Raw genomic sequence first — 25,543 nt, 5'->3', positions numbered from 1 at the left:
AAAAGGGACTAAATTGTGGATATGAATATAGTGATTCATTCATCGCATTTAAATACGATGATTTATTCATCATATTCAACTTAAAAATACAAATGTGACACTGGCATGACAAAGAGAGGATCAGATGTGCAAATATATATTTATTAGGATCATTTGTAAATTTTCTTTTTGAGAGGGGCTAAATGCCAAAAAAGCCCCCCTCTCAAACTTTTATAAGGCCAAAAGTGAAGAAATAGAATGATTCTTCCATTTTCCCTTCCTTATTCGACGTCGCCCACTTTTTCCCCTTCTCATTTTTTCCCCCCTCCCCTCTTTTTTGGGTTCTCCGAAAACCATTTCCGAACTCGAGGGAACTCGACTTCCGCTTCTTTCTCTCCTTTTCTCTACCGAAGTCGAATTCGAGATGAGCCAAAGGGAGCTCCTCGGAATCGAGCCCCTGGAGCTCAGATTCCCTTGTAAGTTTCCGTTTCCCCCCCTCAAATTTTCCCTTTTTTTTTTTTCTTTTTTTTCAATTTGAAACCCTGAATCCTACGATATGATTTATATGTTTTGATTCGAAAAGTCGAATTAAAGAAGCAGATCTCATGCTCTCTACAGCTATCCAACAAAACCGATGAGTATGTCGCGTTTAAGGTAATCAATTTTTTTTTTTAAAAAAATTATTATAATTTCCTAATTTTTCCTTTTGTTCCCCTCATTATATGGATTATTATATTTATATATTTATACCCTAAAATATTGGCAAAAAATTATTATTTTTTGGTTAAATTTATCCCAAATTGAGGTGTTTATGGATTTGTTGCTATTAATCTCTAATTTCCTTTTTTTAGGTGAAAACGACGAGCCCGAAGAAGTATTGTGTCAGGCCTAATTCGGGGATCATCCCACCGCGATCCACATGTGACGTTATTGGTATATTTCCCTTTTGCATTTATTTTTTTTTAATTTATGGTAAAAATGTTTAGAGATCCTTCGAGTATACGCGCTCTTGAAATAGACCCCTCAACTAATTTTTTTTCTTTCTTTTGATTGGGACCCCTTTGCTTTGATTCTTTTGATTTACGGTATTCTCGTCAATTAAATTAGGGATTATGCTATATTTTGTTGATAAAATTTCACATCTTTGAGCACTGCTTCAGCAGATGGATGATTGATTGCTACTGGAGCTAATAATTTTAGGTAAAAGGTACATAATTTATCTGAATTGGTTACTCGACCTTTCAGAATTTTGATATTTCTACCCATGTTTTCAATTTGTTTGATTTGAATCAGTCAACGGTACTTTGACTTTAAAATTTAAACTAATTACTTTAATAAATTTATAGTTGCGAGAATTGGATAAAGTATACTAACTAAATCTGTGAACATAGACAATGCATTCAAAATTTAAAGTCAAAGTATTGTTAATTAAGTCAAATCAAATAAATGGAAAGGTTAGGTAGCACAATCAAAATTTTGAAAGGTTGCATAGTCAAATCAAAATGGTCAATAATTCAGGTAAGTTTTGTACGTTTTTACCTTAGTTTTAATGAATCACCGATTCAATTTGGAACTATAACTAATATCGAAAAGATAAGAAGTCGAGGGAGTGTCAATCAAAAGAAAACATGCGGCTACGGTTATAATGCATAGATACATTTTCATATACTTTTTCACTAATTAAGGAAAGTTTAATTTGCTTCAGTTATAATGCAAGCGCAAAAGGAAGCTCCTCCTGACATGCAGTGCAAGGATAAATTTCTCGTTCAGAGTGTAATTGTAAATGATGGGGCGACGGCGAAAGAGGTTACTGCTGAAATGGTACTTAGTTCCCTTATGGTCCATCAATTCAATAAATTAGAAACAATTTTAGTTTTATGTACATTTCTGAAGTGAATTATATGTGGAATTTCTGCTTTGTGTAGTTTGCGAAAGAGTCTGGTAATTTAGTGAATGAGGTAAAGTTGAGAGTTTTGTATGTGCCACCGCCTCAGCCACCATCTCCCGTACCTGAAGAATCTGAAGAGGGTTCATCACCTCGGCCTTCTGTTTCGGATAACGGGAATTGGAGTGCAGCAGAATTGTCATCGGTCAGTTATTTTGTTTATGTATTCTTGGGCCTTGTTATTTACGTTGTGGGAAATAGTTGTGATTATGATATATTGTCTCAGGTACCAAGAGGTCATGCTGAAAATGAAGAAAAAGATCCTGAGGTAAGTTATCAGTGGACACAATAAGTAATGTGTATATTCTGGTATTCTTATGCTAGCATTTTGAATGAGGAAATCTAGCGTATCTTGAATATGTGAGCTTCTGATAATTTCAAACTCATCATGTTTGCCCTAATAGGGACGCCTGAATTCTGATAATGAGGTTTTAAGTTCTCAGCATTAGGGTACACATTGTCGATTTATGTGATTTGTTTAGGTGGTGAGTTTGAACAAATGTCCATTTTTTTTAGTTTCAATGATGGGTAGCAATGGAAAGGGTAGACATTTTATAGAGAAAATTAGACAAAATTTTAGAATTCTCAATATACATCAATTGCTACCATGCGGATGATACTCAAATCTGTGTTCCTACTTGTTTTTGTTATCTTTAGATATCAAACAATGGGTGTTTTGATTTTTTAAGTAACCTTTAAGATTTGGTGCTGGTCAGGAAATTTCTATTTTTGTATTGCTAGATGTGTCTGAAAATCTTACTTGTGCATTATTCTTGCTGAAATGCTGAGGCTAGTATACATATTTGTGATGTTTTCAATTATAGATATTTAATACCTGAGTTCCTGGACATGAAATTGGGTAGAACTAAGTACGAACTATGCTTTCAAAAAGTACGTGGGAAATCAGAGGAAAAGAAAAGCTAGAAAAGGGAGACTTGGGGTTTGATGTTTCAATAAGTTGACACGTCGTTCCTGCGCAGATTTGATGGATGGATAGAAAAAAGTATACATGCTTGATTGATGAAAGACGGCTATATCAAGATTAAGTTAGACTAAACTGATGTACCTAATCCTTGTTCTGTTTTTCATCTGCTGTGACAAGCTTGGACTAACTAATGAACTGTACTCATTTGACACAATACCGAAACTTAAGAGGATGGAGATTGATGGGGATTAAAGAGGGAGGGGCAGTACTTGTAGAATCTTTGGAGGTTTTGCTAATTCAACTATGGCTTAGTGTAAACCATGTTCGTCATATCTAAACATTGTGTCCCTGCAAGTAAAAAATATCTATTCAGGCCTTGTGAGGTTATCTCTAGTTTTGCAATCAATGCAACATTTATGTCTGACTGTCTGTACTAGGTCCAGGTTTTGGGACTGGAAATGGCATACCAGACCTGTTTCTTATATGTAAATACGAACAGTCCATTGTGGGTATCACTTCCACCTTGGCTATGTGCAAGACAATAAATGCATTCAACGTGGAATAAGCTAATTTATCATGTTTTCTTTTTGGATTTCTTTGGACATCTGCAGCGAACTTTAAGCAACAAAATTGAAAAGTTAACTATTTTGATCGGTTAAATGTAGCACATTGGATGCTTATTTACGTATTTCAGCAGTATATTCAATGGGTGCTTTATCCAACATAATGTCCGAAAATAAGTAATGATATTTTTCTGTCTTTCTGATATTCTTTTAACATGAATGTACATGTGTCCCCGCTATTTCCGTGCATGTCTTATCGTATTTACTGTTGCATACAACCTCTTAATGTCCTTTAGAGTGCAATTGTTTGGTTCACTTTGACTTGTTGGCGGAAAGTTAATTCAAATCGAGTAATAATTTCTTATTGAATTGTGAACTGAAACAAACCGGTTGGAGAAAACATTAAAACAGAACCAAAGTGTTGGGTGCTGTTTTAGTTAGCTTAATGATTTGAACCTTGGATGTCCTTAATGAAGAAATATTTGGGTTTCTCCTCCTCAATCTATATTTGTGCTTGCAGCTGCGGTAGATTTTTTGAATAGATTGGTAGAGAATTGAAACTTATTAGCCTCTATACCCGACATTCTCTAGTAGTTAGTTGTATTATAAGGTTTAACATTTTAGTCATTCATATAGTTTGCTTCTGTTTGGGTTTACTCTTTCCTTCATAAAAAAACAGAAAGTGAATGGATAGCAGTAAAGCCATGAATTTGGTTTTCCTCTCTGATAACCGTACCGATGTGAATGGGTAGCAATGTTTCAGTTTTGTTTCCCTTTGGGCGTTATTCCTTTATGGAGCTTCCCATGGTTCAATTTGGTTACAGTTTTTCTGATTCACATTTCTATTGAAGCATCAAAGTCATGCATCGCTTTAATAGAATTACTCGGCGCCTTACCTAATCAGAAGAAAGCTTGTCTTATCTTTTCGTACTTTTTTATGTTGGAAAGCAAATGTCATTTGTTTTGATTTCTTTCCAGTCCAAGGCACTGATTTCAAGATTGATCGAGGAAAAGAATTCTGCTATTCAGCAGAACAACAAGCTTCGGCAGGAACTGGTTAGTATTTGTAATTTCTTTATAAAAGCATTTTTGTAAGCTCTTTAACCGGTCGCTGTACTCGTGATCTTCTATTTCAGGATATTCTGAGGCGAGAAGTCAGCAAGCAAAGTGGCGGTTTCTCGCTCATATTCGTGGTGATTGTCGCCTTGTTGGGACTCCTCCTGGGTTACCTTGTGAAATCATAATCATGCTAACCTAGTTAGGTGTTCCTCATGAGGTTCGTGGGCCTTTTTATTGTTAATCAGCAAATTCTATAGTGTTTACTTCGGTTTATGAGTTATTCCACTAACTTTGCCCGTAATTTGTATTATATGTTACTTGTTTGAAGGCCCAGCCTATTTTAACCTGCTGCTATTTAATAGTGGCCACATCTTTTGCTTTGTTAAGCTATGAGAATAACATTAGAGAAACTGTTATTTGTGTGTAATTGTGATACGATGCTGTTATTGATCCTGTAGAACCCCTCGCCTATTTACTCTCTTTTTTATGCCTGCGAGCTTTGTCGAATAGGATGGGAGTTGAAAAGGTTTGAGATGTGATTTATTCTCTGTTTTTGCAACTATATTTTCTGGAGGTTGTGGTTTCTTTGCGTGGTTTGCTCTGCTTGATCCTGCGCGTATTATCTATGTTGTCTTTAATTATTGTTGTTTTGTCAAGTTGTTTATTTATACATTAAATCATATTCGAACTTATTAAACTATGGATTGGTTGCGGTTGCAGCCGCGAAGATTGTTTTCTCATTGGCCTACGGTCTTTTACTATTGAAGAGAACCTTTTGTTTGATTCATGGCTTTTGATTCTCTCGTTCCCCCTCTCTGTCTCTTAAATGGTCCTTTAAAGTGCATCTTAATTTCGAATGCTGATGATCTAAACAGCCAAGGTTCGGAATTGAATCCATATTGCATGCTGGGGGCTGTGTATACATTGAATCATTGATGCTGTTCTTTTGTCGCTGTGTTTTCAGGCAAAAGAAACGTCAACATATCTAAATTACTGAAGTATTCTTGAAATTAATTTACATGATCAAGAACCTCTGCTTTGTTCTTTTTTTTTTTTAGAAATAAAAGTAGCTGAAAATGTGAAGCAACTATAGACTTCAAACTTGAAATTTTGGATATCAACTATTAAGTCTTTCGCTGCATTAGTTAGATATAGGTAAGAGTGTCAATAAGCTGAACACGAGCGAGCTAGAGCCGGTTCGTGTTTGGTCTCGTTTTATAAACGAGCTGTTCTTGAGTTGGCTCATTAAAGTATTGAGCTGAAAAATTTAACTCGTGTTTAGTTAACAAGCTGAATACGAACTGACTCATGAACAACAAGTTAAAATATTAGAAAGAATATATATATAAAATAAATTTACAAAATTTTACCCATTAGACTTTAATATGGTTGAAACTTTAGTTACTTTACACATAACAGATTTTTTTTTATAACTGAGTTGGGTTTTATATTAGGTTAGACTAAAATTTCAAATAATAAAAATATATATAATATATTTATATAAATATAAAATATATGTATTAGAGCTGTTATCTAGCCGAACACGAGCGAGCTGATCTTAGCTCGTGTTCGACTCGTTTATTAAACGAACTAAAAAATTCAGCTTGTGTTCGGTTCGTTTACTAAACAAGCGATTCGAAATCGAACTCATTTTAAACTGAACACGAGCTGGCTCACTGTTTTATTTCGAACCGAACACGAGCCGGCTTGCGAACGATGAGTCCGACTGCCACCCGTAGATACAGGCGGTGTATTATCAAGTGCTTCTGCCAATAGTTTGGATGGTAAGGCGTCTTCGTTGCAAGGGAGAGGTTGCAGGTGCAATTCTACACTTTGGTGCAAAAATTTAGTGGTTGATATCCAAGGTTTTAAATTCCAATTATAGTTGAGTCACATTTTCAGCTAAATTTATTTCTAAAAAGAAATAAACGAAATGGATAATATGCTGATTTTCTCTAAAAAAAAAAAAAAATCCCTGAGATGCTCCCCTCAACTTTAGTTTCTTTAATTGATATCTCTCATTTTTCATTTTTTTTAATTCAGTTTCTTTAGATTGTTAAATTAAATATTTTTTAAAAAATTTATTAGCCATTAGTTATAAATTATTCTACTTTTATCTGCTATTAAGTAATAAAAACTTTTATTTTGATCAGATCACTCATGAATTTTAAAAATTCTTAATTTAATTGCTAAAAATTACTCAAATTAAAGGTCAAGGAGGAGCGAATTCAGAAAAATAGAAGTCGAGGGCGAAATTTCAGAATAGCCCATAGGCGAGGCTTCTCCACACGTTTTTATATTAAAAAAAAAAAAAGAGAAAGTGCAAAAGTTTGCTGATTTAGTGCAATTTGATGAACGTTGGACCGGATAAAACGTGAAATTACCATTTTACCCCTAAATTTGAATTTTGATACGCTACGTGGCACCGCCGAGCTAACCTGCGCCTCTTCCAGTAAACGCGCAATTTAGCACCCAATTAGTAGGCTATAAAATGCGGCCTCCCTCGAAGCGCCATTTTCCTTCCAAATCCAAATCAAAACGCTCCCACTCTCCTTCCTCTCTCTCTCTCTCTCTCTCTCTCTCTCTCTCTCTCTCTCTCAGGCGAAGGAGAGAGATCGCAGTGGAAGAGGAGAGAGAAAACCCTAGACGAACGATGCGCACTCGCTTCCTCGCCACGGACTACTTCGTCCCCCAATCGGCGAGCGAAACCCTAGCCGATCTCCACTTCCTCCCGCTTCCTCCTCCCGATTTCTCCCATTCCGATCTCCGGTTCCACTTGGAGATCCCTTTCTTCGATCTCGATGAGGATCTACGCTTTGATTCCGATATCGATGCGTTTCCGATTGAGAACGCCCTCTCGGAGTTCCTCTCCGACGTTGTTCCTCGGCTCCGGCAAGTGGAGGAAGGGGATAATGAAACTTCTACCACTCCGAATCAAATCGTTTCTCCAGAAGAGGTGAATCAGCTATTTCTCGGAGTTGCTACAGGTGTTTTCTACTGTAATAGCTCGTTGTTACTTGTTTTTCTCGTGATCTAACGTCCCCAAGAAGGAGAGTACGAATTTATCTGGATATTCAGACCTGAAGCTAGAGAATCCGTCATTTTAGATATAAATCACTTGATTTCTCGCTTTGATTCCTACCTTTTCTGGCATTTTATTTCTTATTTTGCTTTGAGTTATCTTGCAGGTAGTAGCTGATTTGGTTCATGAAGAGAAGGAAAAAGAGAAGAGTTTAAATTCCAGATCAGATTCTTCTGTAACTAAAATTTCTGAGGTAGGCAACTGTTCTCGATCACAAGTTCTCTTCCTATTTGTTCAATTTTCCAGGAGATAAATACATGCATTGGAGATATCAGGGAAGCCGATTGGAGAAGGAACTCCAGTTTGAAATAGTGGAGGTGGAGGCTCCCCCGGTAAAATACATTCCTCTTTTATAGAGTTTGATGTTTGATGCTTCAACGTTGGCTGAACTTCTGCTGCTTCTTTCGTTTTTGGGCAGATCAATCCTGTGAGTTCTTGTGAAGAAGGAAAGGGTAGTTTTAGGCTGAGCTTTGGAGTTCCTAATATTGATGTTCCTCTGGTACACCATCTTTTCTTATGAAATTATGCTTTATTCTTGGCTATTCACTTTTTCAAGTCCTCTTCACATATGTCATGTTTGTTATCTGATAAGAAATCAGGTTACGCTAGAAATTTAAGAGCGGCCAAAGGTTATGAAATGTAAGATATTGGAAAAAAGGGGAAAAAAAAACACTCTGACAATCTCAGGTACTAGGTTGATATAACTTAGAGACGATAGGAACCTTTCCTTGCCTGTGTCCCCTGCTGAATGTGAGTCTTCTACCGTACACCTATCTTGGAAATTTCTCTTCATGACATAGGATCTTGCTTTTATTCTTTAAGGTGAAACCAATGGCTTATAGTTCCTTTCAAGTTATTAGATGGATGGGGCTACCTTGTTAAATATCTATTCTCGAAAAATGATACATACTCTATTTATTTATTTATTTATGTGGCAGTATCCTCTCCATCCCAAATCTAAATGACATACCTTCCTCCTGTTCATAACTTGAAGCATTACTTGATGATCATAGCTTCTTGCCATGAATGTGTCCCTTTGCTTATGATTTATTGGCTTTGCAGGATATAATTGACATTGAAGTTGGAATAACAATATCATACCCTCATAAGGTTGCAAAGTCTATTTGTCTAGTGGAAAGTATTCCTTCTGAACATACTGAAGATCAACAGCATTCTTGTAAAGATGGCAGTTCCTCTGCAGACGCACATTTAAATTTTAGCATTAACATACCTCAATTTGAGGTCACCAGCAATTCTGTGGAGCTTGATGTCTGTACATATAGCAAAGAGATATTCAACTTTCTGCTTCCCATTGTTGAACCATGGCATGGGTCGCAAGGACAGGAGTTGGTGGTTGATGCAAAAGATTTTTTGGGAGCAACTGCTATGGATATATTAACCACTCTTTCTGGGGATGCTCCATCCGAGCACTATCATGGAGATGAAATGATATCTCTTAATACGGTGTTAGAGATGGAGAGAGACTCTACTGAATTGCCATTCTCTGTTATGTTACAGGAAGTCCAAATAATTGATTATCCTTCTGATAATGTTTCTGAAATATTTTCCAATTTGGAGACAGCAAAAATGGATGTTTCTGATCAGATGCTCGAAATTGATACGGACTTTGCAGGAAGCTTATATGAATCTATGGTTAGTAGTGAGCTGGCTCTGGCAGATGATACCTTCAAATCATTACCTACACCTATTATTTCTGATGATAAAGCAGCTACATTATTGACCACAACCATAAGCAATATGCTACATAGCCTGAAACCACATCCTTTGTCTGCATGTGATGGCATATACTTGGACTGGCATCTTTTGCTAGAAGGAACATGCAACCATGAAATCTGCTCTACATATGCCAGCATGGTAGAAGAGGTAAATAGGTATAATTTAACTTCTGAGCTGCAAATTGACTTTAGGGAGATGGTAGCTACTGACATTGATTTCTTGGATGATTCTTGTGAAAGTGATAGCATAATAAATTGTGAGGAAGTACCTACTATGCTTCAAATAGGTGGCCCTCAGGTACATCATCAATCTGCTGCAGCAGAAATAGCTCAGAAGCAGAAACATGAGATTCCCAGTACTAAAAGCACTGAGAAGAGTGGAATTATTAACTCAGAAAAGTTTCCTTTCTTGTTTGAGTCTATGTCACAATCCAATGATCTAAATTTCTTCTTGGATGTGAGAAAAGGCAGTACCAGGAAAGTTTGTGAGAATGAAAATTCAAGAAGAGGTAAATGCAGCACACAACCTGCTATTTCTTTAAAGGGGCCATCTAAAGGGGGTGTCACCTCTCACAAAAACCCTGGGCAATGGAACATTATGGTTCATCAGATTATCCTCTCAGATGATATTCGAAGCCTTGTTGGTGCTCTCCATCATAGCTATTTAACCATCTTGGAAGAAAGCACTTATCTAAGCAAAGTGTTTCCAATTGAAGAACTTCGATCCATTTCAAAGCAGAAGATGCAAGAGCTGATTGTTTGTGAAGCAGAAAAGCAGTTCAATACTGGCTGTAAATATAAAGAAGCTGGGGAACTAGTCACACTCTTTGTGATTAGGCAGCTAGCTTATTTCTTGTGTTTTTTTGGTCTCCATATTGCTCATCTATATATAAGCAACGTGTCAAGAAGTATTGAGGAAGTTCCCAGTAGACTGACAGCTTTTGAATCTTTAATTGAGGATGCACGCTTGAAATCTGAGAGGCAATTAATTGAATCACATCCGTCCTTGTCTTATATTGAAAAAATTCTACGGTCAAATTGCTTAAGTGATCGAAAGATTCTTGTTGTTGGTGAGAAAGTTTTTTGGCTACCACTGACTCGGAAATTAACCGAAATGAAGATAAAATACCATGAAGTGAAGAATAACCGTTCCACTACTTCTGAACTGGGTACATCTGACAGCAGTTGGTTCACAAATTTTTTGTTGGAAGAACTGCTGCATTCAGACTGTTTACTGATAAGCATCGAGTAAGTGGAAATGTTGTAAGCTGTGGAAAGCTTTATGACAGAGTTCCAAAGAATCATATATTAATCTTGTGGTACTTCATGATAGGTTATGCATTTAAAATTTGATTCTGACCACATTTTTCAAATATCTTATTTTTACCACACTTTTTGAAAGATTATAACTAAACTGGTAGTAGCAAGAGGTTTGAAGTATTTCTCCTTTTGCATCATGCAACTATCTTTCGTTGTTTTGGTTAAAAGTTTTCAATCCCTTACAGAACTACTATTTTATATTTCATATTCAGTTAAGAATTACCGTGAAACTGATGTCTTATGACTCTGTCCCAGTAGTCCTAGAAAGTAATTTAGGATTTTTTTAAAAAAATTTCAATAATTGGAATTTTATTCAACTATAAACCTAATGGATGATAAATTGTTGTTGACAAAATTTGATAAATGAAATGCTCGATTGAGACTACAATCTCAATATGCTGAGCTGATACTTTTTGGAAGGTGTTCTCTTAGTCCGAAGAAGGAATAAGATTTTGGTGGAACTGTCTGTTGGGCAATTCTTTTTCTTACATGAGAAAAATCTTTCTGATATATCCATCAATCTTGTCTATTTTTATGTGAATGTTGGCCTTAAAGAGTTAATACCTCCTTTGGATATATATTCTCATACCAAGTTTTCTTTCTTCCTTTCTCAAGTTATATTTCAGCTTCAATTCCTTTCAACAAGTTCAGCATCATATTGGAGTATGGAGGTCCAAACACATCATCTAGATTGTCCTCTCTGGTTTCTAGTTTAGATGTTTTGCCTCCGGTTCACTTCCTCCATGTCAAAATGGATGATCAAGATATTCCAGCTGTATTTTTTGAAGGCTATGGTGTATCTGCGCATCCACAATCCACATCGGTAATTCTTTTTCTTTATGTATGCTTCAACTGTACTCCTATTTTGGTAATTCATTTGTTTATCCAATGAGAAAAATGTTTCCTGTTAATCTTTTTTTGACTGACGCTTGATGATGAATATGATATATATTTTTTTTTACTTTTGTTGAGATGTCGAAAATGTTTGTCTTGGGAAAGTTGAAACGTTCAGTTGACCTATTCTAATTCCTCGAAATATCTGATATTTGACCAGACTACCACTGGGCTTACATGTGTACTTGGCATTATTGTGACTTCATCAGTTGCTTGATCTCTATGTGATGTAGCAGTAGATCTTTCTCTTGCTTGCTGCATAACAATATCATATTGTTAATTGTTATGCATTAGCAGCTGTTTTATTCTACTCTTTGTTTTTCAATGCTTAGGTCTAATAACTGGTTTTTTTTCACATGTTATATTGGAACGAATCTTTTGACATTGTAAATTGGCAGGAAGTGCCTTTTAGCCTCCGTAAGGTTTTTCACAAGTTTTACTTTGTGTTCTATGATTGTTCTGGACGATTTGGAGCTTCAAAAGTAGGCTTCCACCTGGTTCTTCTATTGCTGCTGCATTAAAATCTTTTAAATAATATAATGTTTCTTGCAAAAGACTACTTGGATTGCACTTCAGCCAGCAGTAGTATACATTATAGCAGGGCCAAATAGGCCCTAAACAGATAATATAGTAAAAGCTGAAATTGGCAGTGATGTGGTATTGTTATAATGATTGTACTATTTCATGCCCACATCTGATGGGCCTAGTTTATCATCACATATACTTCATGTGCCTAATTATTATTTTCTATATTAACTTTAGCTGTGTTTTCCCTGACGAATTTGGCTAAGTTAGGCTAATCTCTTGTTTATTTCCTTGCATATATTTTTAGGGGATGGTCTCATATTCAGTGCAGACTCTGCAGGCAAATTCAAGCAAAAAACACCTAGTTGATGCCCTAAACTTTGTACCTACAGATTGTGCAAGTAGTTGTATATCTTCTGAATCTGCTAATCAAGTAGATGCCTCTCGTGATAATGAGTCTGCCGTAAGCTTACCACATATAGAAAAAGATAAGAATATGGACCTGCGAAGACTGTCTTTCCCAGATGTAGTTATAATTGTCAATACTCAAAATTTTGGAAAGAAAATGCTCATTTCTCGAAGGAGCTCATATCAAAAGATTCTTGCTTTGGAAAAAGGAGGTGCACAAGTCGTGGAGCGAGATATCAATCTGCCTTTGGACTTAATCTTCAGTGCTGCAGTTTGCCTAGTATGGTATGTAACCAGGACCTTTGAGGACAGAACACCAACAACAACTCAAGAATCTTCTATGTCGATGTTCATGGAGAACATTGCAACGAATGTTCTGATGTCACTTAGTTTTTCATTTAGTGGCTGCATACTGGTAATTACCTTCTTGCCTTTTTTGAAGCTTATCATTTCCATCAATTATTTCAACGCTTTAGTTTATCCTTTTCTTTTTGAGTCTTCCTTGGCTTTAGCACAAATAACTTTGACTGCTCAATCTGTTTAGTAAATTACTTAGATCAGTTGCTAGTGGAAAAAACCTCCTTATGATTTATATGAGAGTTCTCTCTAGCCTGATTTTGCTTTTCCTACATGTTCAGCACCAAGTCAAGAGGCTGATTGAGCTTAATATGATGATGAGACAGCTCTTTATCATGTATTTATGCTGATTGAGCTTTATCTTACCTTATACTATCCTAATAAAGCATGAGGTGGCAATTACCTGTGATGTTCACTGCTTCTACACGTTTTTCCAGATATTCGAGGGAGAAAGCAGCTTCCTTGCCTCTGTTATGGAATCATCTGATGCACTCTATGCTGCAGCTGCCACCCTGGATGTGAATTTGCAGTTATTTTGTTCATATACACCCGAGTCAACTGATGAAATTATTCTCAGCTGTATTAGGAATGTTACTGGTTTAAATCGAGGCCTTTATCCACCAATGCCTGAATCAGAAACTCTTGGTGAAGCCTTTCTTACCAGATTCCCTTCTATAAATCCCCTCTCAGCTCATGTGATACTTTCATCTGGTGGTTCACTAGTGGAGTTTCTTGAATGGTCACATGAGCGCAGAATTCAGGCTGTTGGGAATTATCTTCTACCAGATGAAAGTATTTCTCTCTTTAGTGCTTTATGTAGATATGGAGAGATTGGCGAGTCTAAGTCAGTAATGACAGAATCTTCCTCTATTGGTTCTGATATCAGTAGTTCATTGTTGCAGTCACCACGAAAAAGGAAGAAGTTTGCCTCTCACACTGTTGTTATGCCTATTGATGATCCGTTAACTGAACAAGCGAACCAATTATCAAGCAACGGCGTAGAGCTGCCTCAGGTACTCCTGACACATGAGCCAAGAATATTTAACAATATGCAGGAAAATTTGAAAAAGATCGAACATGGTTATCAGACTATAGGTAGGAGCCATTGGAATGACAAAGTTGGGAATCAGTTTCTCCATGAAGACTTTGATGATGAGATGATTCATTTTAAGTACACCTTGAAAGAGAAGCCTTTCGCCATGTCAAATACCTCAATTTTTCCATGGAGACCAAAATCAAGAACTGCAGTTAGAAGCTCAGTGCCGACCAGTAGACTAGCATTCAGCACTTATGGCCATCATATATTGCCGACCACTTCAGAGATCAATGATGGCACACATAATTGGAAATCTTTGAGGGACGAAGATCAAACTTGGGCAGACAAGGTCTTTGAAGATGTAGCAAGAAGCTCTAGAAAAGATGATACACATCATCCTTATTTGGAAAGTAATTTAATGCAAGACTCCCTTGGTCCTCTTGGTTTTTCAAATCAAAATAAACTGCCACCCAGCTATCGTGCGAATTCATGTGTTAATAAACGTCCACAACTAGATTCATGCTGGAAATTCGACTTTCTTCATGGGCCGAATGAGACCCAGGAAACCTTGAAGTGCAACACATGCCACACCTGCCCTACTAGTTTAAGAAATAAAAGCACACCTTCTAAAAGTCGAAGCCCTTCTGTAATTGATAATTACAGGTATCAGGGAGGCAGCCAAGCAAACAAAACATCCAAGCAGAAGAAGAGGAAGGATATCAAGGGCCAATCAAGTCCAAATAATGGAAAAAGGAAGAACCCTACATTTATTAGCCCAACTTGGACACCCATTGACAAGAGAGCAAGACAGGTACACACTGTAGAACTGTGCGACAATATTTATAGTCCTTAATTGTTACAATGACTTCAGAATAATATCATGCTTTTGAAATTCTGCAGAATTTGTCTTTTGCAAGATACGGAAATGAAAAACAAAGCAAACTGGTGTGGAGGAACAAAAACAGCTCTGATACAGATTGTAGCTCGAGGAAAAGATATCGAGTTGAAGGTTAGTTTTACATTTTTTTAAAAAAATATTGATCCACTTATTCTACCAGTAATATTGTTACTGATACTATTCCTGTAGCCCATTAGGAAATTTCAACCGTCTGCAAGCAATTACTACTTGCACGAAACTTTCAATAAGGTTACTACAAAACATTGCTTTAGAATGCATTTAGCCAAAAGACGTGGTAACATGAAACCATTGAAACAAACATAAATAAGTATTTCCGACAGTTATTGACCATGGATTGTGCATTGCCAAAAGGCATTAAGTTCATGACATTATGTACTTTTTCTGGGGACACAGTCCACGTCATCTTACAAAGAAAAATATAACATATAGATTTCTTCAAGCACTCTGAACACAAACAGTGTTGTGAGATCTCTTTTGGCACTCAATATTACAAAAATTAAAATGTACAATCTTTCTAAAAGTTGAAACATGTATTGCAAATGAAGAAAAGAATATAATTTCCATTTACATATTCTCTATGTGCCTTGCAAGTCCTGGATCTCACACAACTCATCCAGTTTCCTGCCTGTACAAAAGCATCTTTTTATAGCATACTCATCTGCACTAGCTCTTCAAGGCATTTTTAAGTGTTCTGATTGTCATTACATGCTGCTGCCTTCACTTTCTACTTCTGCAAGCTTTAGGCTTGTTTCTGAATATCTTTCCTGCATCTCCTTCAACTCAGCTTCCATTGACATGTTCTTTTCTTTCAGCAATGTCACCTCTTTACATACCTTTCCTATTTTATGATGATCGGAAGTACATGCAATTTTTTCCTTTTCTTTCTCTGGTTCAGCTCTGGTATTCCTGTTAGACATTGACCGATCACCAAATACATGATTTTACCTACTCTTTAAAAGACTTCCCACTTTTAACTTAAAAGGAGCATGGAGAAGTATTGCCATACTGAAATAAATTTTGAAGTAGGAAAAGTGAAAATGTAATTTGATTAACAAACGTTTACCTCATGTCTGACATCTTACTGCTGCTATTTAGATCATGTCTACATGCTTTGCCTTGAATCCTGGGACTTCGCGAAGAATTCCCACCATTTTCAGTACTCTTACTATAGCAAAAATGCTCATCTTCCTGTATCATATAAATGGTCTGTCTAAGAGAGATTTTACAATGTTTAAAGGTGTAGACAATTCCTAGATGCCATTTTCTTTCGTTTATCTCTTCCATTTTTTTAACTAGAAATATTTCGTGATCGTACAGTAGATGTTATTGTACAAGTTTTGTTTTAAGAAACCATTCATGCCACAACAGAAGCACAGTTTTTGGAACTCCATGACTACTTTTAATGCATATATACACTCATCCTTCGATATAGTTTACACAGAAGAAACTACACAATTTTTAGTGATTTTTCTAAAATGGTTCACAATTCTTCCTTTCTCAGAGAGGCCTTACAGGTCTACTTTTTTGATGGTTTAATTCAGAAGTGAAATGCCAAAAAACAGATGACGCAAATGCTTGTTGCATCATCTTCTTGTGAAGTCCAATGCATCGAATGATCTAGCAATCACTTAAAAAGTAAGATCTTGCCTAATTGATGTGCATGAACTTAAATGACAGACAACTTAGAGCATATCAATAGTAACCCACTGCCTGACCTTAGGGACTATGCCTTCACAAGGAGAGGAACAATTGCGATTAATTTCTTTAATGCCATTTTGCATTTTGTTGTCCTTGCTGCTGAGGTACTTCTCATTTCTCAAGTCTTCCACTGGTGATTCAATCAATGCTATCATTCCCTGTTCAACAATCAAGTTGTTAGCAAGTTATAATGACAGATACAGTATTAGATTTATCTTTATGACTGTCTCATTACCCCTTCCGATGTGTTGTATTCCATTTGCGCTATCACACTTTTCTTTAGTTCATTCTGTTGTGAAAGGTGTTCTCCCTCTCCCTTGAGCTTTTCTATCTCATTCTTGAGCAGCAGCACTTCTTCTGATGAGCCCTCCATTTTTGTTTCCAGAGATTGCTTTTCATTCTGCAACTTGCTTTTATTTTTGAGTTGCAGGATTATATTGTCCTTCTCTTTTGATTTGAAATCTGTTAAGCTTAGCAGCTGTTCAAATTTTACACGGTACTGGCCTTGCACCAATGAGAGCTCCTCCTGAGCTTTCTCTAGAAGCTCTTCCAGCTGGTTTTTTTGCAACCGCAATTCGCTAGCTTCTTTCAGTGCTTGCCTAAGTGACTTCTCATGCGCATGAAATGTAGATGACATCTGTTGAGACAACAACTTGAATTCCTCTTGAAGCCTTTCAGCAGTGCTGGTGTTCCGCCATCTAACTTTCCTCAATGCCTCCTCTGCTTTTAATGCTCTCTGTTCCAGCTCGACTTTTGCACACACTATAGATTCTACATCTGCCTCAAATGCTTCAGCTTGTTGCTGAAGCTCTTTCTCTAAGATCTCAACATGAGCTTCAAGATCACTAATGATAGCCAGATGTGCTGAACACTCATACTGCATTCTTAGCTGTTCCCGCAATTGAGCTTGCTCCAGCTTTGAAGAGATTCCGTGGTTCTCCTGCTTTAGAATCTCATAGTCTAGTGCTAACTGCTCCATTTGCATCTCCAGCTCTTCACGATCTTTCTTGTACAATTCTATCTCATTGTGCAAATCTATAATTTTCTTCTCTAGCTCCAGCAAGGATTGCCCCTTCATCAACACATCCAGTGCATGCTGTTCTTCTTTGTCATGCTTGATACTTGATACATGTGAATTTCTATTACTATATTCCATTTCTTTGAATCTCTCATCAGTTTCTACAATGAAATCCCGTGAAGGGCACCTAGCACATGACAAGTCCCTATCCTTTTGCTCCAACTTTTCTTCAAGATCCCTTATAGTTAGAATCAACTGCGAGTTAGATTCCTTTGTTTTCTCCAGTTGCAAGCGAACATTTGCATTTAGATTCTTTTCGTGATTTAATTCTTTCTTGATTTCTTCAAGAATCAACCATGGATCCTTTGCATCTTGAGCCAACTCGTCTGATACATCACTATCAACATGATTTGTTCTTCTCAGTGTAGTTTTTAGTTCTTCACATTCTCTTTTCAGAGAATCCCTCTCCTCCCTTAGGCTATTAATTTCTTTCGAAAGATCTTGTGCTCTCCTATTCTCCTTAATGATTTGCTTTCTCAGCGTCTGTATTTCCATCTCTGATATGTCCAACTTTCGTGTCAAAGCAATTACCTCACCTCCAAGTTTTTCGAGGCTGGTTTCTGAATCTTGAAACCCTTCTTTTAGTCCAGAATCCCCTGAGTTATTTGTTGATCCATCTGTGCTTCCATCAGGAGCTGAACTACCAGACCAGTCACTTGAGCTTTTCAGCAGCTTTTTAGGAGTACCACTGATGCTGAGAGGTGAGAGAAAACTAGTAGTGTCATGAAGCTTTTTAGGAGTACCACTGATGCTGAGAGGTGAGAGAAAACTAGTAGTGTCATGGCTGTTCTTGCGCATCATCTGACTCTCTCTTGGGGTATTTCTTCCTGAGCTGGCATCTGAACCTGATGCTGAGATGGCGTCAAAACTGTGTGATTTTTGAAGGTTGCCATTAGATCCAGTATGAAGAGGCATGTTTCCGCTCAATGGGACTATCATTCGGCCTTCATTATCTTTAACTGACTTATCCTGCACACAGCAATTAAATCATTACATTCCAGTAGTCACACTAAATCATTCTCCTCAAATAGAAGATCTATTATTATGCAGTCGTTCATTTGAATCTTTGGACACAGTGAAAACCTTAGAAAATTTTGACTCGTACTAAGGGAGTAAATTGTAATGAAAATTAGAAAACCAACAGTTTCTGTTTAGCACTCGACTTGACTCACTGTTGTGGCTCCTGAGAAGCAGAGGTAACTAGATCTCCCACAGCAAGCATGAGAAATCGTACAAGGAACTTCATAATTGAACAATTATTAGATAATACAAGATGCAACGCAAAGATATTTTGCAACTTTCTTCTCAATTGTATCACCCTTTTTGTGTCAGTTGCATGTTTTTCACCAGTATAGGCGGAGATTTCACCGCCATTACATGATTAAATGGAAACAAGAAGTAAGAATGAAAATAGAAATGAGGAACAAGAGGAAATGCCGTGACATATATAGGTCTATCCTTACTTCTGTATTTTCCATGCCCACTGTAGCCTTGGCAACTTCTTCATCATCGCACTTGCTTAACTGGCTCTGCAATGTTCTCCGTCGAGGTTTTATGATACTATCTCCATTTTCATCAGCTACTCTGAAACTTTAGAGAAATAATAAGCAATACATAAAAAAAAAAAAAAAATTTACTTAACCCCCGCACAATATCTTATAACCAGTCAAACTATTTACCTTCCCTCATCATCACCCTGCATTCTCTGTATAGTAACCTGTCACCAAGCAATAAAAGCAAATTAAGGGATTTTACAGTTTGATTTCCATATGCATTCAAATTTCAGGTCACATGAAGTGTCGGATATTTTTTTTATGCAGGTTTGAGGGAACTATGATGAGATTTAATACACATGCAGGGAAAATAAATATCTGTCAGAGCATTAGTTGTTATTAATTTGAGGTATGAGGCAACAGTAGAACACTTGTGATTTCAAGTAATGTAGTATTCGAAAGGACATGAAATTTGAATGCTTTCGTATCAATACAAAATTGCAAATTCTCACATGCAGGAGCGGCCCAGTATTCGAGCCCTTGAGAGGGAGAACAACAGCAGAGGGTTTTAACACCTCCACATAGTCTGCAAGATTAATGCTTGCTTCTCCAAAAACTCCAGATTTACTCGAACCCTATAAAAACCTCGTAGTAAATATATAAGTAATATGAAACTGGTATAAATTGATATGTGTTATAAGATATAAAATCTTTCATACATTTGCTGACACAGCAAATCGGTAGGTTCTGTCATTGATCTTTCCAGTTTTGGAATCAGTGGCGAGTTTAACCGTTTCGAGGATCGGCTTCGCCCAGTGACATTTTCCGTCGACCGATGCCGCCTTTTCCGATCTCACAGTTGGTTTTCCAACATCTGAAGGTACCAGAGCTATCACCATTGTCTCCCATCCTATCTCTGGCACCTGAGAAATTAACAAAACACAAAAGTTTAATGTAAAAACCGAATTTTGGTGGATCCTTCTATTCCCAAAGCATTCCCAAATTCTTGTCCATTTGTAAGTTGTTCTAAAAAATATCTTCTACATTTTACCTGGGTTGCCTCGAACTGCAACTTGAACACAGCTTTGATCTTGTTCTTCTCGCTCCTCCATCTCGCCCCCTTGAACATCTTTTATCCCTCTCTTAGATCTCCATGATCACTACCATCACAATGCGGGAGAAAAATCAAACCATCCCCTTCCACACAATAGTGTCGGCGTTACAACACGGAGGGTGATTAGGGGGAGAGGTAATTAACCTTTCTCTGTCATCTTCCTTATAAATCCCAGTACCGAAATAAAACAAGAGCAAGCATTCAGAGTTATTTTATTTGAACGGTATAAGTGGTGGGGTACAGATGTTAGAAAAAATTAAGTACCCTTTAGAAGGAAGGGGATCTTGGTAGCCGAGGCGGAGAGTTCAGGAAGAGGACAAGCAGACAGATCTGATAGAACCCAACGGTTTGTTTCTTCTCTCCCCCCCCCTATCTCACTGTAAAATAATACCAACTTGGATTATTAAGCTTAAGCACTCAATTATTAGGCTAATATGAAAGAATAAAAAAAAAAGAAAAAAAAGGAAAAGCAAATTAAAGAAGAGGGAGGTTATGTACGTAAGAGTGGGGCAGGGGTGATGATTATTATTATAAAAAGTCCTTGTGTGGTGGGTCGGGTGGTGAGTGGTGACACTCACAATCGAAGGGGGGAAACTTCGTCTTGGGGATTCGGGTGGTCACAGAAATCTTTACTGGCCCCCTGGGTTTGACGAATTCTCTCCTCACTCGATTGCCAACGTGGCATCGGCTTCAAGGGCACGTGGAGGTGCTCCCCCTTTTTTTAATTTTTTTGATGACCTTTCTAAAGATCGTGAAAAATGTTAATTATTTTTATTTGCTTAACAATGGCCTTCTCCCTTCCCATGAGACACCGACTCCCTGTTTTTTTTTTTTTTTTAATAATTGGAGATACCTCAGCACCCTAATGCTGGGACTTATATTAAGCTCAGAGTTCGAGTCCTGACTTATACACCTATCTATGGTGTTTTGAACTTCTAACTCTAAGATGGACTATTGGATCCTCAATACTAGACTACCAGTAGTGTGGTAGGGGGCACTGGTGCCTATATTGTTAGGGCGGATAACTTTTTTATTTTTTTGAGAGATAGATAGTATGCTATGTAGTTCGTTTATTTCATGTTGGAAATAATTTTAGCTGAAAATATGAATTAATTAGGATTCGAACTTGAAACTTCGAATACCAACCATCAAGCTCTTTGTCACTTGCGCTGGTGACGATCAGTGACGTGACGGATAACTTTTTGGTTTTACCTTTGAATGAGTAGAGAGTAACTTTAGTGAAGGAAAATATACATGGCAGGAATAAAAAAACAAAAAAAAAATTTCACTTTTAAAAATTTATATTTTATTTTTTTAAAATTTTAAGCTGATGTATTTAGTTCCCTTAATCAGAATTCTGTCACTATTTCGTCTATTCTTATAATTTATACCGAAAGTCCTTAAAAATAATAGTAATGTATTAAAAAATTATTTTTTTATATTACAGGTAAGGATAATTTAGTTATTTTATTCTCTCTATTAATGTCGTAATCTTTCGAAAATATTTTTTAAATTTTAAAAAAATAAAATATAGATTTTTAAAAGTCCAGAGAAGAAAGTGAAAAGTGAATATTTACAGAATAATTTACTGATTTTATCACCAATTTGATTTGGACAGCGGCTGAAACTCGCAAGCTAAAGCAACCAACCTTCGGCTTGCATGCGCGAAAAGGCCTTTTCTCGAGCCCGAACCCGGCTGGACGGCTCTCTCTCCCGTCTGCGCCCGAGACCAAGCCAGATCGCGTTTTCGCATCAGAGGAACAATACAGGCCTGCTTTTTCTATACCTTCAATGCTCTTTCTATTTCTGCTGCATCTATCAATTCAACCAAGCAGTATTACTTGGCATCTAGGGCTGTAAACATGCCATCTAGTAGAACAACAAAAATCAGGGGAAGACCGACTGTCCTTAGTGCAAGTGGTAAAGGACTTGGTGGTTGATATCCAACGTTTCAAGTTGGAATCTTTATTGATTCACATTTCTAGCTAAGTTTATTTTTAAATAAAATAAACGAAATGACGGACCGTCCCTAGCGCAAGTGGCAAAGGGCTTGGTGGTTAGTACTCGAGGTCCCAAGTTCGAATCCTAGTTGATTCACATTTTCAGTTAGCTTTATTTTTAAATAAAATAAACGAAACGGGTAGCATATTATCTATCTCTAAAATTAAAAAAAAATAAACGGGTAACATGCTAACTATCTCTAAAAAATATATATATATATATATATATATATATATCAGGGAAAGTGACGGTGGCATCACTCATTGCTTTCGGATACATCCTCATCATAATATACGCAGGCCCCCTTCCCAAACACAATGTGCACATTGTTTCTACAAATCAAGAATCATTAATTCAAAACCCCCTCTCTCAATGAATGCCTGAACCTACCACATTCGCTTGTTGATCATGGAAAAATCTGAGCAATCGCATAATCATCCACCATGCCATCATTGGGCATGGGCTTTTTATCAAATGGAAAGTAGGGGGGCCAGGGGTCTTGGTGAGAGAACGAGTTCTACTGTGTAGCATTTACACCATATTATTTATGCTCAGTCAATCATATCTTTCATTTTTTAAAAAAAATATAATAAAATATTTTTTAAAAAAAATAATAATGAAATGGATGAATCTCAGAAAAATATTTTGATTAATTGAAGATTACCGCATTAATAATATAAGTGTTGTATTATGGAATTTTTGCTTTGAAAGTGCTTCGTCATTAATGTCGCTTGTTTTAAGAATTGAGGACTCGGTCCCCCTCGTCTCGTGCTCCCACCACCACGTGCTTGTGCACTCGCCCTCATACAATTGTGTAGTAGTCCTCGGTCTTTTTATCTCTTTTTAGTAGGAAAGAGATGGACATTGTGTGGCTCACCTCTATTAATACCATGGACCCCTCTTGCGTGATTAAAAGAGTTTGTTTGGTACGGCTTGTTTTTCCTACTTTCGAGCAAATTTTTTTTTAAAAAAATAATATATAATAAAATAATTAAATTATATATACACATATATATATATGATATAACTTAATAAATAAATAATATCTCACATTAATTTAATTTATATTATATAATAAAATTTTAGTAAAACTATATTTTATCATTATAAAAATAATATTCGTATTAGAGTCCGGCTATAATGCGGTGTTTATAAGTTTTTTATCGTTAAGTTTATTACTTTGACTATTTCTATCCGTTAGATTATATTATTGAACCAATCATCCACTCAACCTCCTAACCATATATCCCTTAATTTAAGGATAGAAAATCTACAAGTATCAATAACTTGGTACTTTAATTAAGCATAGGAGCTCAATTCATTTGTATTAATGTATTAAATTATATATTTATTTATTCGATAAAATAAAGAGAAGAAAAAAATTGTTCTTAGTTTCATTAGGAACAAATTTTAATGAATTGTTTTAAAGCTATCCATTTTGACCAGAATAATTTGTTCCTCCAAATTTTGCCTTCGTTTGAATATAAGTTGGGAGATATACACTAACCAAACGGGGACTTATTAGTTTATAACCTAGAATGAGTTATTATAATTCTACAACGCTGTCATGCAAAGGTCATTTTATTCTTTGGATTAAAAACTAAAAAAATAATGAGTAAATTGTAAGAATTAGAAATAAAAAATTTAAAGTCCAAAATTAAAAATAAAAATTTTATATTTTTTACTTCTGCAATAGAAAAATTAAAAAGTTTTGTCAAAGTGATTTTGATATAACTTTTTTTGGGAAGGACTTAAGAATTTCGCTCAAGGCTCCATTTATAATCATGTGAAGTATAAGTCACATATTGATATAGACTAGGGATGTTCGTACATTTTTATTTAGAAATATAAAATGATTAGACTTCGAATTTAGAATCTCAGATATATATATATATATTTTTTAGAGATAGATAGCACGCTACCCGTTTCGTTTATCTCATTTAGAAAATAAATTTAGTTGAAACTATGAATTAACTAGGATTCGAACTTGGGTCTCAGATACGAACCACCGAGCCTTTTGTCACTTGCTCTAGGGACAGTCGGTAGAATCTTAGATATTAACTATCAAATTTTTTGCCACATACACTAGGCACGATTGGTATTACTAAGCAACTCTTAATACCAACTTATGCATATAATATTCTACAGTAGTGCTAAACAAGTCAAAAATTGGGTGCCGAATACAAAGAGCATCTATTTATTTATAATGAATAGGGCTTATTTTCCTTTTGTCCATGGGCCCCGAGAGACCAAATATATTAATATGTCAATAGTATATATATAAATATAACAAGGGAGAGGTTTTGGGGTGGTTGGGGGTGGCGTAAATTCGAGTGGGAGATTCGAAAAGGACTTTGAGATTTTTAACAACTTATTAATGGCGCAATTTCATATGGAAAATTGTCCATATCGTCAGCATAATTTTTTTTTTTTTTTCCTATGAATACTTTATTTTATTTTATTTTTGACTACAATATAGAAAGTTTTACTATAAATATTTATTTATTTACTTTGTCTCCCCATTCTTTAAAAAATTATATTTTGCTTATTTTAAATTTAAAATTATAGTAGTTAATTCAACATTATTATTATTATTTTGTCAGTAGTTTGCATGTACATTACGTTGTGCAGTTGAGTAATTTATTGAGNAAAATTTATTCCTTCCTCTCTCCCTCTGACATCTGATTTTTTTTTTTTCTTTCCTTCCCCTCCTGATGGTTTTTTTTTTCCTTCCCCTCCTGATGGGTTCTTTTTTTTTGGTGGGTTTATTTTTTTTCACCTCTCAACCCCCGATGTGTGTAATTTTTTTTTGTTTTTTATGGTTTTTTTTCCCTCCCCTCCTCCCCCCACGTGTTTTTTTTTTTTTTTTTTTTTTTTTTTTTTGTGTGTGCATTCTAGTCTCTTTTTTTTCGGTGGTAAGAATTTTTTTTTTTTTGTTTTTTTTCTGAGTGAGATAGGTAGCACGCTACTCGTTTTGTTTATTTCATTCAGAAATAAACTTAGCTAGAAATGTGAATTAACTAGAATTCGAATTTGGGTCACAGGTACCAACCACTAAGTCCTTTGCCACTTGTTCTAGGGACGGTCGGTTTTTTCGGTGGTAAGAACGTAAAAAATTATGTTGAGTATTGTCTGTTTTGACTATCTAATCTTCATAATTTTAATTTTATTGTCCAATCCTTCAATTTTTTGATTTATGCCATTTTATAATTTTTTTGGTAAGGTTGATTGCTTATTTTAAAAAATATATATAGTTGCATAAATTACATAAAATTTGCTAATTTAGTTCATAACGACAAAAGATGCATCTAAATTTTGAAATTGATGCGTCACTAAATGACTCAAATCAAAAAAATTAATAGGCTAGGCTATAAACTTAAAATTTTAAAAGCGAGATTGATATATATATAT

At 36.0% G+C, this 25,543-nt stretch overlaps 3 protein-coding genes across 3 annotated transcripts; 2 read left to right on the top strand and 1 right to left on the bottom strand.

The window, feature by feature from the left end:
• Positions 234–5,030, top strand: LOC109708108 (vesicle-associated protein 1-1-like). The gene is made up of 8 exons (XM_020229708.1): positions 234–455; positions 563–633; positions 831–912; positions 1,685–1,800; positions 1,905–2,069; positions 2,151–2,192; positions 4,391–4,468; positions 4,549–5,030. The coding sequence occupies exons 1-8, from the start codon at positions 404–406 to the stop codon at positions 4,654–4,656; spliced, it is 714 nt and encodes a 237-aa protein (XP_020085297.1). The 5' UTR covers positions 234–403; the 3' UTR covers positions 4,657–5,030.
• On the top strand, positions 7,066–22,016 carry LOC109707818 (protein SHORTAGE IN CHIASMATA 1). Its single transcript, XM_020229346.1, has 10 exons — positions 7,066–7,427; positions 7,660–7,674; positions 7,751–7,885; positions 7,972–8,052; positions 8,616–10,537; positions 11,225–11,432; positions 12,336–12,851; positions 13,231–14,640; positions 14,730–14,838; positions 21,750–22,016. The coding sequence occupies exons 1-10, from the start codon at positions 7,125–7,127 to the stop codon at positions 21,989–21,991; spliced, it is 4,941 nt and encodes a 1,646-aa protein (XP_020084935.1). The 5' UTR covers positions 7,066–7,124; the 3' UTR covers positions 21,992–22,016.
• LOC109707761 (rho-associated protein kinase 1-like) lies at positions 15,083–20,348 on the bottom strand. Its single transcript, XM_020229291.1, is given in 10 exon segments — positions 15,083–15,467; positions 15,470–15,654; positions 15,812–15,936; positions 16,464–16,604; positions 16,682–18,493; positions 18,988–19,108; positions 19,204–19,241; positions 19,530–19,652; positions 19,737–19,940; positions 20,069–20,348. Coding segments are annotated over 10 exon segments (2,883 nt in total). The 5' UTR covers positions 20,147–20,348; the 3' UTR covers positions 15,083–15,411.

The sequence above is a fragment of the Ananas comosus genome, linkage group 3, assembly GCF_001540865.1.
Source record: "Ananas comosus cultivar F153 linkage group 3, ASM154086v1, whole genome shotgun sequence".
NCBI classification, from domain to species: domain Eukaryota; kingdom Viridiplantae; phylum Streptophyta; class Magnoliopsida; order Poales; family Bromeliaceae; genus Ananas; species Ananas comosus.
This window is presented reverse-complemented; position numbering and strand designations above follow the sequence as displayed.